Genomic DNA, 16,487 nt, shown 5'->3' with positions numbered 1-16,487 from the left:
CCATGAAATGAGACCCCTTGGGCATCTTCTCAGCCACTTGTGTCAGCAAGAGAAAGAGCTCCTAGTAGAAAGTGGAGTTTTTTTCTAGCCATAGAGTGGTGCTTCATTCCTAGAGACTTACAGGAAAAGGTATTTAGAAGGCTACACAAGGGTTATTTAGAGACTGAAAAATTTCACAGGCGGATCAGATATATTATAAATTACCCTCAGATGAACTGTGACATTATGGAAACTCTTACGGTTTGTCAAATATGCTGAAATACAGTGAAGTGAAATATTCAGTGTTGGTGGCACACAAAAACTGACCACCAGGAAGAAAACAAGCATGGATTTGTTTAAGCTCACAATAAAAATGATTCTTTGTTCAACCGATTAAAAAAAAAAAGGCAGAAAAAAAAGCAGAATCTTATTTCTAGATCAGGATTTAAACTGCCTAACATTTTACATGAAGATTTCTTAATATATTAATTGAAATAATATTCATAAATCTTATTTGGTTTTCCTTTGAGCAAGTGACTGACTTTTACTGACTCCTTCTTTAATTTGGGTGAAATCTGACCTTGTGTAGACTCTGACATGAAGTTGATGCTTTCCTTTAATCACCACAATAAGAACAAGCAGAACCTAGGGTAGTGGATTACTGTGCTGGCCTTTGAAGAAAATGAAAATCCATAATCTCTCCTAATTTGATAGTTTAAATGTCTAGCAGGAAAATCTCTGAGAGAACTTCTAGAGGAAGATGGCAGTTTTATCCCTTGCAATAAAGTTGTAGGCTCAACCTTCAGTTAAGAAATACATTCTTCTACTTTCTCATTTTAGGAGTTAGAGAAGAGGTAGAAACAGAGGCACACAGCAGACAAAAATTACTCTTTACCTCCAAGAAAAATGAAACTTTTTCTTAGGGAAATGGCTGAATATAAAGTCCCATATTCTGGAGGATGGCAGAGTGGTTTTCCTAATGGCTACTCTTTGTAAGCCTGTATTGTGGGGCTAAAAAAACATCATCTATGCCATGTGTATAGAAGGTAAAGAAATCGTCTGGAAAGAGAAATTAAAATGCCGCTTTACTTAGCTGCAAGCAGTAACACAAGGATTTGTTGCTTGTCCCCTTAGAGTATTCTAAAGTACACAATGAGTGCTCAAAGATATAAACTTAATTTAGGTTCTAAATAACATTGCCTTGTAGATGTAATTTTGAGCAAGTTTCAAGAAGAAAAGAAAGGCAAGACTATAATACAAGAATTTATTTATGGGATCCCAATTAATTTGTACATGATTAAAGCTCCTAATATGGTTTCAAAAATTGACAAATTCTAACTTTTTTTAATCTCCAATAGAAAAGGTGAATTATGAATAAGTACAGATTAAAATGATTGCAAGTTGTTGGGATGGAAGCCTTTCTTTTTAACTGAAAACGCCTTTGAAAAAATATTGAACTGATGATGTGAACATAACTGATGTGATTTGCCAGGTTGATCCTTCCCTTCTTTTATTGCAGATATTTTGTTGGATGATGTCAGTGATGGAGCACTCCACAAGGAAGGTCATAGTGTGAAAATTTTAGTCACTATAAACAAAGGCTATAGTCGAGCCAAGGTAAGTTCATAACTCAGAGGTCTGGACACAGAATTATAGCTCAGACAAATCTTGCAGTAGAGTAGCTCAACTTGTTTCAGTATTTTCAGCCGGGAAATGAAGGGAAATACCCTAAAGACAGCAGCTCTTTGTCATCCATGCTCAATGTAGCTAGGCACTCCCTGTAGACTAACATCATATGGCCTCCTTCTGCCTTTGTGGCGGCTCAGACACTACCAATTCTCAGTTTTATTAGTAGTAAGTAGTTCTGGGACTTACTATCTCCATTTAAAAGTTGTCATAAATTAAATCTATGCCTTGGACCCCTGAGGGTGCAACTATGAATATGCTACTGAGGTAATCAATTTGGAATCGCATGGTTATTTTTTCATTTTCTGTTTATAAAAAAAAAAAAAATATAAAAATACAATTTAGCTTTTATTTGTATCCAGCTCTTTATAAATACAGATGTAATCTAAGAACAGAATAAAATACTGTATTTCCTTCCTTATAAGGATGTACCAAAGTAATATCACCCTTACCTATTTCTGGCACAGAGATTATTAACATAGTTGTAAATTTTAATATTCTAAATACTATTATTTTTTCTTAATTGGGAAAACTACGAATCTTCATAGAAAACTAATTACGACCATTTTTACTCCAGTTTCCAAAAATCTCTTTTTGCAGGATCAAAAACCACGTTCATATCTGATAGGATCAATTGGAGTCAGCGGAAAAACAAAGTGGGACATTTTAGATGGTGTAATTAGACGTCTCTTCAAGGTAAGACAGTGAAAAATAAAATCAAGTATTAATTCAGTTTTCTTTTTCACTGAAGAAAACGTCTGTATTCATTGGGTTCTCTTGCCAAGTTTTCCCTTTGATTTGGTTTTTGACACATAGCTAACACTGATACTAAACTTTATTCCTAATGTTCCTGCTCTTTTTTCATGATTGTAGTCTGATTTTTTGTATGTGACCGCAAGAATCTCCTTATCAAATGACTCCACCTGTATCAAAATATTTTCCAAACTGCTTTAATTCATTAACCATTTTTATTTTTATTTTTCTGTCTTGTGGTGTTTTTGTATAATTTCAGGAATATATTTTCCGAGTGGATCCAACTACTAGCCTGGGTTTAAGTTCTGACTGCATTGCTAGCTATTGTATAGGGGATGTAACTAGAGCCCATAATCTAGAAGTGCCTGAACTGCTGCCTTGTGGATATCTGGTTGGAGACAATAACGTCATCACTGTGAACCTGAAAGGTGAAACTCCAAGAATATTTTGCAGATATTGTAGAGTTCTTTACTGCATTCCCCCATCTCTGCTTTTTTTTTTTTTTCCTTACACATGACCTTTATTTTGTCTCCAGTTCAAGGACTCATTTATGACATAAACTCTCTGTATGACATTGTACAATATCAAACACAGTGGGGCATTTTGAGGTAAAACTAAGAATATCTCTGTCCTTCTCTGTCTGACTGCCAAATCACAGCAAAGTACAAATTTCTGAAAAGTGACAAAGCCCCCAACCCCAAAACAGAGATTATTATATTTATGCCTTATCCAGTTCTGCAGGAAAAAAATGATCCATTTAGAGAGCTGTAGGATTAGTTATTGGAGGGGTGCAAGGCATTCAGAAGAACTACACATACATTGATGTGACAACTGCTAATCCTTGTGGCTGTCACTTTGACCTTTTTTTTGAATGGTTGCCTGTAGTGTCTGAAACATACATCTTTGCTTCACTGAGCCTTCTCTTCACACTTACTTTAATTTCATCTCTCCCATCCATCTCATCCCACTACCACTGTTCAAATTTTTGGCCCTTTAAAAGGATATAAGCATTTCCATAATAAGGAATCCCTTGATAGGAGTTTGATTTAGGCAGAAATACCTTACTTTGCTCTGAGCATGGCACTGATACCATCAGATGCTGGGCCAAACCTATACATACCTTAGCAAGGATGAAGACAGACCATTTTGCTCTTCTTTTTTCCCAGGGGTGGAAGAAAACAGTTTGGACAGTTTTGTGTTTGACACGTTAATTCCTAAACCAATTACCCAGCGGTACTTTAATTTACTGATGGAGCATCGCAGAATTATTCTGTCAGGACCTAGTGGCACAGGAAAAACCTATTTAGCTAACAGGTTGGCTGAATATATTATAACTAAATCTGGCAGAAAAAAACCTGAGGATGCAATTGCAACTTTTAACATAGATCACAAGTCAAGCAAGGTAAGTCACAAATGAAAAGATAACTTGTTGTCTGATTTGTAGTGATGATGCAGTGCATGTCCTATTAATTGACATATTACTTTGTCAATTTGCTCAGAGAGTGTTTTTTCCTACAAGAATTCAGTCTGCTACCCCAGTGAGGAACAGGGACCAGACTTTTCTGTTCTAAACTAACCACTGATGCACTGTGAAGGAAGTCAGAATTTTCCTTCCACTTGAGGAAACACACCTTAAAGATAAATGCAGAGTCAAATTCTTATGTAAATTCAATTCTTAGAGTGTCTGTAATTCCTTTGTCAGAAAGGTTAGATATATAGTAATACAAGTCTAACTTGTTTTTTTATAGTGACAATAGCAGCCTATTATTACCAAATATTTCAGAATAGGGATTTTGAATTACTCTCTTGGGTTCAGCTTCTAAATCAGCACTGGATAAATACATCTGCTGCCACTGTTTCTGACATGCGTTGGTCAGGAAGCTGACCATATCAAAATGACATAATGTCATGTCACATTCACAGTGATTTACAGAGCTCAAATTATCAAGCTTCTATCATAACGACTGTGCTAGTCACAAATAATGCTTTTCACTTCCTGTCCTAAATTGGGCATACTCCTAACTTGGTGCCCAGGGAAAAGAAAATGTAAGGTTTTGACCAGAGCTTACGGATTTGCACAGAACATAATAAACATTAACATAACACAAGAAGGAAGAACATAGAGATCCCAAAGGGGCAAGAGGACCATTACAGTAAAAAACTCCACTTTTCAATTTCTTTATACAGAGGATTTGTGATGCCATTTACTCTGGCAAGGGATGTTTTATTGTTATATCATATACATTTATAATTAAAATTGTCTCATGAAAGAGTAAGCTTTTGGATTTCTGGTGAACTTCTTGTTGTACGTGGTTTTGTTTTGGGAGGTTTTGTTGGTTGGCTGTTTTTGTTTCTGTTTGTTCATTTTCCTTGTCTTTTGTTTCTATTAAGATTTATATAAAACTTTTGAATTTGTAATAAAAAAGAAAAAATGAACATTTTCAAATACCAAGTATATTTGAAAAATACAGAAGGTACTGTTCTGTGGAAGAAGCTCATGATGTTTCTCTAGAGATACCTGATCATAAAAAGCGAAACAAAAATCTTTCTCGAAACAAAAAAAAAATTGCATGTTCCCATTCCCAGATGCAGAAAGTAAAATGGCAATAGGAACTTTGTCTGTAATACTGAGCATTTTTACCACTGACAAAATTAGATAGCTCTGGAGATACAGCTGTAAAACTTGACTAGCCCAGACCCTTAAGCGTAAAAAAAGTTTCGAGAAAAATATGATTATAGAAAGCTCTCTTTTACTCCAGCACTAAACGGCAGCCAGAGAGATAGCTGACAGAAAAAAAAAAAAAAGAATTTACACAACAAAATTTGTTATGAGGTGTGATATGGTAACCTTTAAGAGTCAAATAGATACTCAGTGAGAGTGGTGAAAGGAGATACCTGAAGGAGCAGTTCAAGATGCTTACAATGGTGGGGGTTTTTTGGTGTATAAATATGGCATTCTTGAGAATAGAGGTCCAACAGTTAATGTATCTTAGCCCATTGGAAACGGCATGTTTTATTACAACCTGTTTTCCACCGAAGAGAAGACATTTTATCAGCAGGTTTCTAAGGAATGTATCCACTAAATGGGAATGTATCCACTAAATGGGAATGTGTACGCTTCAGTATTTGCCTTATGTTTAGTGTCTTTATTTTCCCTAGCATGTGGTTTCAATGTTCCCCTATCGAAGAAGCTGTTCTTCCTGCATGTGCTGATCCAGCTCAATGATCCACAGTGGGGAAACTCTATAGCAGCCTCTTTTATCTTTAGGAAAATCTTTTCCACTGAAATTTCATCTATGGTCTAATTGAGTTCATCTTTTCTGCTTTTCTTGTTAATTCTGCTACAGGATCTGCGACAATACCTAGCAAACCTAGCTGAACAGTGCAGTGCTGACAACAATGGTGCTGACCTCCCTGTGGTAGTAATTCTTGATAACCTCCACCACATCAGTTCACTAAGTGACATCTTCAATGGTTTCCTCAATTGTAAATACAATAAATGGTAGGTAGTAGCTCTTCTCTCCCCTTTCACATGCCTTTTGCAATTAAAACAGTAAAAACTGTTTGTTACTTTGCAAAATAAAACGTCCCAGTGGAAACATAGAATAGGCTGTCAGCGAAGTCCTTATGTGCTTGAATAATTTTGATCCTCTTTACCCAAGTACTTAGGTGTCTGCTTCACTTTAGTTATAAGACTCGCATGCATCCCAGTGAGATGCAAATATACCACAGAATTTAAGAATGTACTTAAACATTTGAATGATTTAGGCTCTTATCCCTTTTGTCCTGCCAGATCACACAAGCTCATTAGTACCATGAGGCCAGCTTATGAGATAGTAAGAAGAAATGCACTTCATAATAGTAGAATTTGGGATACATGTGAACCCATGAACCATGCCATGTAGGAGTAGCTGTATATATGGAAAACTTGCACTTCCTACAGCTTTCCTATAGTAGAGCAGAAATTTGCTGGCTGTCCTTTATTGCCAAGGAAGAATAAAAATAATGTTTTCTGGAACTTTTACTGACATACAACATTGGCTATTTCTGCAGTTAAAGAGCCGTCATAGGGACTTCCTTTCATAAAATCACTGCATGCTACGTGTTACTTGTGAGATTCACTAGCTTCTGAAATTCAAACTCTAAGCCTACTGAAAAATTATGAGGTACATGAGGACAGGGTTGCCTCATTTATTTCTTTATTACAAATGAGTGCTAGTAAACTACAAATGTGGAGAGTGGGAAATCATACAAGAATAAACATTTTTCAAAAATAGTTCACCTCAGAAGTATTTTAAATCTAAGACTACAATACATGATGTAGTGCAGATAAGAAGAAAGAATATTCTCTGAATCATCTGAATGGATTCTCCCTCAACAAAAACTATTACTTTTCTCTTTTCAGTCCCTATATTATTGGAACCATGAACCAGGGAGTTTCTTCTTCACCAAATCTGGAGCTGCATCACAATTTCAGGTACATTCACACTGTGTTTACTGTGTCTGCATTTGCACAGCTCACAGCTTCTCAGCCCAGTTCTTTGACAATCATTGATCTTGTGTCTTGCCACAGCAAAGTGTTTTACCTTCTGTGTCTCTTCTTTATTGATGGGTCTCTGAATGGTGGTGGGGAATGATGAAAGAAATCAGATACTTTCTGGCACCTCTAGCAAGTTGCTGAAGATGATTGCATTCTTGCATTACATTTGTCTTCAGTAATGTCTTGAATTCCTGCTGAAACCTGTGACGGTTGTGTTGTAGCAGTGGGCAATAACATGGTATATTGTAGCCATTTTGTACTTGTTGACTAGTGAGACTCAGAAGCTTGTGACATTACCTTCATCTATATGTTTAAGAGGAAACAATGTTTGCTATTCATTGCTACTATTGTTTTATCCTTTCTACTCAGGTGGGTGCTATGTGCTAATCATACAGAGCCTGTTAAAGGTTTCTTGGGCAGATATCTGAGAAGGAAACTGATTGAGACTGAAATAGAAAGGAACATCCGCAATAATGAGCTCATCAAAATAATTGACTGGATCCCCAAAACATGGCATCATCTCAACAGCTTCCTAGAAACACACAGCTCATCAGATGTAACCATTGGTGAGTCAAGTTGCTTGAAATGGGGAAGCAGGCTGAGAATTTTAGACATCTGTGAAGTATATGTTAACTTTTTAAAAGTTGTCATCTCTCAATAGGAAGTACCTCTAGTGTAGGGAATTTGTCTAGTTGCCAGCTAAAGATTGAAATGAAAATGGAAAGTTTGATGAGAAAGAATGTATTTAGTGATATTTCTGCCTTGGTTGCTGAAGACTTTCAAGTAAATTATCATAATTTTAGAAAGTTAAATTTAGAAAAAATTACCTCAATAGCAACTTTCCTAAGCTTATATTTTATTTTATTTTTTCTCTACTTTCACACTGCAGTATAATTACAGCGATAAAACCACTTGGACAGTTCAGCAAGCTTGCAGATGGGAGATATACATGTATCTGAGGTCTTATAGTGGAATAGTTATGTTAGAAAAGAAGTCATCCTTTTACATAATTTTGTCTGTAAAACTTGTGTTCATCAGGCCCTAGAATTGGATAACATGACACTAGTTCATTATTAAGAATGAGAGACTGATAACTCCCTTTTCTTAGTCCTGTATTAACATTCTCTTCACTTGAGTTTACTCAAATACTACTTTTTCAATTTTGTGAAGATCATTTTCAGCATACTCTCTAGTTCTACATTTGAATACACCACTTGGCTTTTCAGGCCCCCGTCTCTTCCTGCCTTGTCCCATGGATGTTGATGGCTCCAGAGTGTGGTTCACAGACCTCTGGAACTATTCCCTGGTGCCGTATCTTCTGGAAGCTGTGAGAGAAGGACTTCAGGTATGACATTTTTTTCCCAGCATTTTTTTAAATTAGTTTCATAGCCTTTCTCGAAGCTACTTTCAACCAATGCATCCAAGTATAAATGCTGTCGTGTTTGTAAGAAGAAAATTTGTGGAGGGCTTATAGAAATCAGCCTTGAACTCCTTTTGGCCTGTTTTTTTGTTTGATATATATATGATTTGGCTTTGTCTGCTCCGGTACTAGCATAGCTTGTACTTTATAAACAGGATTTCTCCTCTGTGGCTGGAGGAAGGTTCCCCATTTTCCACTGTTCAAAGAGTTCACAGTAATACTAAATATAGCTCAGATGGCCTTCCTGTGTCAAGGCAATATCAGCCTACCCCTACATGGAAGAGTTAATCACCCTTACACTGTTGCAAGAAAATATCTTTGGTCTCCCTAATCTTCTCCCACCTACATATACATGTAGGCACCCAGGGTTGTGGAGGAAAGCTTGTGATCAGGGATATTTTCACCATTCAGAAAACAAACAAACAAAAATAGCCTTACCTAACAAGGTTGAGGTAATTTACCATTTGGCCGTACTGAGCATGAGTGTCTGTCCCTTTTTGTCATTTTATCTTGCAACCCTGCATCTATTTCCCATACTTTTTTTTTTTTCTCCTTTTTTTTCTTTCTCTATATGTGCTAAGATTTCCTCTGGATTCAAATTCTCATTGTGGGTAACAGTACCATCAGATCAGAGTGCTCCACAGTTACCTCCAGAGCTAAGTGTTAGGAGCAGTTCCGTTGGCTGTTAATGAACTATTAACATTTCTTCTGCTTTAATAGAAAGAGGACTACAAATGGATGTGTCGTAGACAGTGCTGTAAGCTGTCCCATATAGGTTAAGATTCCACACCATTCCACACCTTTGGAGCGAACCTAAATCTCAAAAATAATCCTTTTTTTTCTTTTAATTAGTTTTTCTTGCTTTTCCATTTTCTATTATGCACTGCAACTGTATGCCCTCTGGAAAGACATTTTGTGGAAAGGCAGGTTTTTGCCACACATGACACTGAAAGAAATTACTGCACAGTACAGAGGGGATTGTTATGGTCTAGTCAAAGAACCTTGTAAGCAGCTGTGGTTTCTTTATCACCTTGTATTGACATAGTGACATTCTGGTGCTATGGAGGCTTAGAATCTTGCCTGTTGAATATCTCACACTTTCCTAAAACTGCTTATCTCTCTGGGAATTACAGAGTGTTTATGCCTTGTGCAAAAAGCTGTCAAAGATCTGATAGAACAGCCATGGTGAGATTAACAGTGTTTGTTTAGGTCAGCTATAAAAACGAAGTTATATTCTCCATATACAGGGTATCTACTTAAAGGAGAACTTCAGTTCTGGAGCAGAAGATGGCAGCATATAGAAGAAAATATGTTGTTTCATGAACCATTCCAATTTTTTGCTGCTTTGGATGGCTTCCATAAAATAACATTAATAATAATAAACAGAAATCTTTTTTATGATATAATTAGATGTTCCTGAAACCAAGGGTGGGTAGAAAATGGCTTTCTAGCCCAGTACTTTGCAAACTCATTTGTCAGACACTGAATTTACAAGCCTTGCACCAGATTCCAGAAAATATTTAATCGCTGTTAATCTCAGATGAGGGGAAGTGCTGCCCACAGCTAGGAGTGAGCCTGCTACCTCCCTGAGAAACATTTCCTCTTGGCTTATTTAGGCTTATTTTAGCAGCCCAGTCTCTGTGTAGGGCAGAAGGAGTCTGATTATCTCTGTGCATAGTAATATAGGCAACTTGGCTGCCCATCCTGGAGCTCTGGATTCAGCAAGTGCCTGGGAGCAGGTGTTGCAGTGATAAGCACAACTCATCTCTCTGGCTTTAGCACTAAAATCCTTCACTGTTTTACTCCCTTTAGGAGTGCAGCCCATCTAAATGCTCCATGAGTGTATGCCCTGCCAACATTATGCTTCTCCTTGGATCGTGTGAGGCTCTTTGAGCTAGGAGAAATTACAAAAGGGGCTGGTGACTGGCTCCCCAACCCAATGTGTCATTGTCACAGCTAAAGGAAATCTCTAAATCAGCAATCAAGAGGTTCTCAGTTAACATGTTGGTTGTGAACAGCAAGGTCAAGAAGGGTGCATTTTAATGAGGAAGCTACCAGATCTCCTAATCTTACAATATTCTTATTCTTCCTTCCTCTTTCTCCTTCCAGAGCATTTTTGTGCTTGACAGTAGGGAAAACCTATCCTTTGTGAATTTCTTCTCTTAACTTTGTGAAAGATCTCAAACTTAAGGTGTAGTCTGTTTCTGCACCCTATTTTGCTGGGAGAAGAGAACAAGCTGTACTGTCACTTCCTAATTCACTTCAAACAAAATGCAATTAACTTGAATATCTTAGATTGGGCTGAGTTAGATTCACTGATATGCCTTAAGCAAATTACCTAAAGGTCTCATTTCACATCATATCAAAAACTCGTGGCTCCAGCTTTGCCTACAAGTATCACTAGTTGATTGCTTTCCAACTTGCAGCCATTCTGTGTATGGAAGGAGCATTAATGGAGATGATGTCTTTTGAATGTCTTATCATATCTGAGTGCTGAGCAAATTTTGAAAGCAAACCACTTACTAGAATGATTTAGATGTTTTTTGATGACTCTTGCCTGCTCTTACAACCAGTACTGAAAACTCTGTAGGATACTTACCTGTGTTGTATCCACAATATAGATGTACGGTAAGAGAGCACCCTGGGAGGATCCCTCCAAGTGGGTAGCTGATACCTACCCATGGAGCTCTGCATCTCTACAGCATGAGTGGCCATCGCTACTTCAGTTGAGACCAGAAGATGTTGGTTATGAAGGTTATGCATCAGCAAAGGAAGGAACAACTTCAAAGCATGTTCCACAGACTGATACAGAAGGGGATCCCCTGGTAAGATTTAAACTTTGGGGAAAAGGCTTTTCAGTAGGTATTTCACCATCAGATGTGAACTTGTACACTGTACAATAAAAAAAAAAATGGTGTATACCCACCCCAAAATGGGCTTTTAAAATGAATCCTACTATAATTTATTAAAAAGGTTGAAAATAAAAGGTAAATCTAGCAAGAGGGTAGATATCACCTCCATGTTAATATGTCCCTAAATTGTTTGCATCTCTCATCTGCCCAGAAATGTATCATTACAATATTTGGGTACCACTCTTCAACAACTTTTTAATCAGTTCATTCTGAAAACACCTTCCCAGGTTGGACAGTCCTTCATCTACATTCTACAAATGAAGGACTGAGAAACTCACATTATATAACTTGTCTGTCATACAGAATTTAGCAGAAATGCAAATCAGACAGCTATCCACCTATTCCTGAGAACATTTCAAGATAAATGATGACTGTTATACAGTCTTAATGTAAAAGGAATGGAAGTGTGGTGGCATTAAAAGATAAGAGGTTGATTTCCCTCAGTGCCATGCATTGTTTTATTTAAATATGATCCCAGACGTTTGGGTTTACCATTGCTTCCTCTAATAATGAACTATTAAATTGCATATATTGAACTGCTATTCTTGTATAGTGCTTTCTCTATAGATTGCCTTTATCACAATTCTAAATACCATTTTAGAGAACTTTACTCCTGCAATACAGGCAACCCTTAGAAAAGGGAATTTCTCAGAGGAAAGTGCATTTGACTCTTATCAGTGCTAAGAAAATGACTTCTCAGCTTCACTGAAGTGTTTGGTATCCAAAACCAGATCTGGCATCGTGAAGAAGAATAGAAAATCACCTCATTTGATCCCCTGTCTCCAGTCCATAAGCTCTGGGGTGATTGTTTCACCCAGTGATTTGGCCTGCCAGTGATTGCATCGGCCAGGCTTACAGCATATACATGTCCCCTCCACTAATGTGAAAATACTTGGGCAGCTCAAGTTTTGCCTCCTGTCGCCATTGCTCCCTCACACTGTGAGTAGTACCTGTACCTGATTGATTATTAGACATTTGAAACCTGTGAATGGGAGGGCTTGTCCCTGCCTGCAGTGGAGTTCACAGTGGGGAGAAAGACATCGTGCTTGGGGAAACAGGACATTTCACATGAAGGCTGTACTGCACACCCACTGGATGTATCCTGTATTCGCAAACATCAATACCTATTAAACCTTCTGCAAAATCTATCTAACAGCATTATAGACTATTAAATGCTATTCAATACCTGGAGAAAACTTTACAAGTTCTTCAGATTGAAGGATTCCTGAGCAAAAGGGAAAAAGGGGTTTAACACACAAGCACACAAGGATACATCTTTCTCTTTGGTTTTTCATCGTCGGCTTTTTGTAATGACAGTGTATTTTCCTCAAAAAACATTAAAATGATGTCAACATCACTTGCAGCCCTGACCATGCTGGCAGAAGCAGACATTTTATAAATAAAATCCTGATCATTACATAGAGTTAAGCATCAAAGATCCAAGTAATTTTCTGGGGCTTAATGCTGCTTTCTGATGATTTTTCAGATGGACTTCAGGTTTTAATAATCCCCAAATTATGTGGGGGCTCTCCTCTCCTGGGTAGGAGGATATGTTGCTGCTCCCCTGCTGAGGTCAGCCCCCCGACAGCAGATGGGACTCTTTCATGAAGCAGCTGGCCTCAGTCCACCCCTCTCTCGCTCCCTCCCTGTCTCTCTCTCTTGCAGACGGGGTATGTTAGTGTGATTATGTTTTCAGTTGCTTTTCTGATGTAGTGTGTCTACACCATCCAAAATTTATCTGGAAGCTTGACTACCTCCAAGTATGAGCCCAGATGTCCAGCTGTGATATGGCTTCCTTCCTCTGCCAGTCTTGCAGCTGCAGCCAGTCTCACCCCTGAATCAAAGAGAGTTATCAGGCAGCTCCATTGTATCCCTCTGGCTCTTTGGTCCTTTACATTTCTATTTAAAGACCAGACGGCAATGAAAAGGGTGCCAGGAGGAGCCACTGACACCCTGCCCTGCCTGAAATCCTTTTGTATGGTCCCCTCAGCTAGATACTAGCACACCTCATTCAGCAAGGGAGCTTAATTAAATTTTAACACGGTCACTGCAGCATTACGTGAGACGAGATTATGTAAACATTGCTTTCTTCTTTCAGATGAATATGCTAATGAGGCTTCAAGAGGCAGCCAACTATTCAAGCGCACAAAGCTGTGACAGTGATAGCACCAGCCACCATGATGACATTTTGGATTCATCCCTTGAATCAACTCTATGAAAGGGACAAACCTTGGTGGAGGATTATGGTAAAACCTGTTTCCACTAGACCACTGCCAGTATTAAAGCAGCACGCCGAGGTCGCTGAGTAAGAATGGTGTGTTGTAGGTAGGCAGGAGACGTAACTGCAAAGTCAGGAAGAAAAATTGAAGTGGAAAGCTTGAATTGGTTTAATTTCAAGGCATTTCAATACCTATGGAGCCAAGTGAGACTCCAATTGTCAACTGGAAAGGGCCCTAGACCAAGGGCATCTAAGCAGATTGCACACGTGTTAGCCAAACTGGAATACGTTTCTTCCCTTTTCCTCTTTCTCTCTCACTCTGTCTCTCTGTTTCTCTCTCTCTTTCTCTGTACAAGTTTACAGTGCAACTTCTTTCGTGTTGCTTATTTTTTGTTGGTTTTTTTTTTTTTTTGATTGGTTGGTTTTTTGGTTGGTTTTGTTTTGTTTTTTCCTTTAGTTTCCCTGAGGTGCTGCATGAAAAATGCAGTCTTCTAATTCTCTTCTAACCTCTGTTGTGCCGCATGGTGCTGGTCACAGGACTTCAGTGGCGTTTGTGTTGTACACTACTGCCCATTCCAAAACAAATCAAAGATGATGATAGTAACTCAGAAAGCACAAACAATATTGTGCAATCACCAGAAAACATGACTGTGATATGCTGGATAAGTGCCAATTTAATTCTAACTGCCATGGTCACGGTGATGCGCTCCATCAAGTTTTTAGTATACGAGTCACAGATTTTATAAAGTTGTTTTTACCACAATGGTCTTTTTTAACCACCTGCCCACTCCTTAACAACAGTTTTATACCAATTATTTACCAACACTGATTAAAGGCTTTTTAGGGCTTCATATGTTTGAGCCTTTTCAGTGAAAGAAGGAACATTTCTTATGGTGCTGTCTCACTGCCTTAAAACAGATTTCTAGAACAGTTTTACAGTTGGTTTAATTCCTAAACCATTGGTAATTTACACTGTTTTTTTCTTCATTTACTAATGAGAAAATGTCAGTTAACACAGTAGCCTCATATCTGTATATCATGATTTTTTAAAGAAATGGATAGGAGAAAGAACAGTTGCTATATAATATTTTTATCTTGTGAATAGATTTCTCTGCCTACCCTCAGAAATACACAAGGAACCCAAACCCACTTCCACTGCCACCTAAATGCTGAGAAAATCGGCTCAAATACATTTGGTCCCATGGAATGGAGTTTTTGGAGGACAGATGTTTTGCATTCTTATCCAGCAGAGCTGGATGCACTTGATGCAGCATGAGCACAAATATATGTTTGTTTGTTTGTTGCTTTTTTTTCCTTTTTCTAGTTTTAGCATGTTGTTTTGATTGCTGTTGTTGTACATGAAGAATTCAGCATAAAAGTACACTGAAGCAGTGATGTCCACTGTGGAAGAAGAAGAGTTTATACTGTAAAAGTGGGTTGGTTTTGCACAGTCTACTGGGTGGGTATTGTAAATACTGGAAAAAAAAAAAAAAAAAGAAAAAAAAGAAAAAAAGAAAAATAAAAAACCTTGCACAAATCAAATTGAAAAGAAACTAAAAAATTGTATTTTATTCTGTTGGTGTTAAGAGATGTTTCACTTGCTGAGATTTCCTGTGTGTTGCAAACAAATACAGAATGCAAACCTTACAAGCTGTTATTACCTGGTGTGTTTGTCCTGTACTTACAGTTGTTATGACTATGCAGGAGCTATCAATGCTACAGTGAGCATGTTTCAATATCTATACAAAGCCAATACATTTTGGGGGGAAAAAATCTGAAAATCTTTTATGTGCATATGTCACAGCAGGCTACTACCAGATTGCATCCAAACTGCTCAGAATAATCAGAAACGCTCTTTTACCACAAGAGACGTCTGGTTAAAATAGGTGCATATAAACAAGAAGGTATCTAAGGGCTCTGGCATTGTGTAGACATGTACTGTACGCCTCCATGGATGTTACCTTCAGGATGTGTATTTGGTGCTATTAACTCTTTGTGGCCACCCTGTGGTCACTCGCTATAAAACAAAGATAAATCAATGCAGTTTCCAAATGGCACTGAGCTGCATCACTGAATCTAGAGGTTCCTACACGGTGCTATTGCCCTAATAAAACTCTTAACTGATCTTATGCATGTAGGATTCAGTCAGACCAACATCATACCCCCCAAATCTGGATCCATTTCTGATGCAAAATGTCAGTACACAGCTTGACTGACTCAAAGAACTAAAGGAAAGCTGCTCTTTCCTGTACCTGTACTCTGAGCAAACCTGCAAAGCTTTTCCTGCCATACTTAACATGCAAACACACAATATCACATATACAAAACTTCCTGCAATACATCTCAGCGAGTCCACCTAGTTTACAACTCAGAAATTGTTTGTGAAACATTTGTCTGTACACATTTTATATTTTGTACATTTTTATGTAACATATCATGTAAATAGACAGAAACAGTGAAATAAATCATCTGAAAAGTTTTGTAGTCTTTGTAAAGCCCTAATAATAAGTATTTGGTGTCATCGGACTTAACTGGATGATGTATTTTCTATTGGTTTATTGTTCCTCTAGCTTGTAAACCAGCTTGCGTATATTTTTTTGCAGGTGTGCGCACTGTATCTGTCTAAATTATTACTTTGCCATTAAAGTGGAATTATTTATTGAAAACACGGTCTGGTGTTTTTGCAGTCAGGACCACTTAACGGTTAGATATTATTTCAAATATAAAAACATGTAAACAAAATGACAAACTCAAGGATGTAATTTTCTGTATTCAGCAGAACTAATCTCTTTAGAAACAAAATTAAGTACTGTTTCTGGTTCCAGTGGTTCAGTATGATTTTTGAATAGCTGTTTCCATGGTGGGAACAGGTTGTGCAGTTCAGAAACAACTTTACAGTCTCCCTGTTCTCAAGATTACCTTAAAATACAAGGCTATTGATTTCAGTGGTGGTAAATCTGTACAAAACTGGTGCATTAT

General features: G+C 37.7%; 1 protein-coding gene across 6 annotated transcripts in view; it reads left to right on the top strand.

Annotated features, from left to right (window-relative positions):
• Positions 1–16,172, top strand: part of NAV3 (neuron navigator 3) — a 268,312-nt gene extending 252,140 nt beyond the window's left edge. For all 6 annotated transcript variants that reach the window (XM_082055777.1, XM_082055776.1, XM_082055774.1 and 3 more), the window contains 10 exons: positions 1,499–1,596; positions 2,266–2,361; positions 2,678–2,846; positions 3,585–3,820; positions 5,766–5,920; positions 6,824–6,895; positions 7,328–7,524; positions 8,185–8,303; positions 11,000–11,203; positions 13,389–16,172. In XM_082055777.1, the coding sequence (XP_081911903.1) occupies positions 1,499–1,596; positions 2,266–2,361; positions 2,678–2,846; positions 3,585–3,820; positions 5,766–5,920; positions 6,824–6,895; positions 7,328–7,524; positions 8,185–8,303; positions 11,000–11,203; positions 13,389–13,508 (1,466 nt within the window). In that variant the 3' untranslated portion in view covers positions 13,509–16,172. The remainder of the gene's footprint in view (positions 1–1,498; positions 1,597–2,265; positions 2,362–2,677; positions 2,847–3,584; positions 3,821–5,765; positions 5,921–6,823; positions 6,896–7,327; positions 7,525–8,184; positions 8,304–10,999; positions 11,204–13,388) is intronic.
• The last annotated feature ends 315 nt before the right edge of the window (positions 16,173–16,487 follow it).

This window comes from Streptopelia decaocto (genome assembly GCF_964273445.1).
Source record: "Streptopelia decaocto genome assembly, chromosome: 1".
Lineage (NCBI taxonomy): Eukaryota > Metazoa > Chordata > Aves > Columbiformes > Columbidae > Streptopelia > Streptopelia decaocto.
This window is presented reverse-complemented; position numbering and strand designations above follow the sequence as displayed.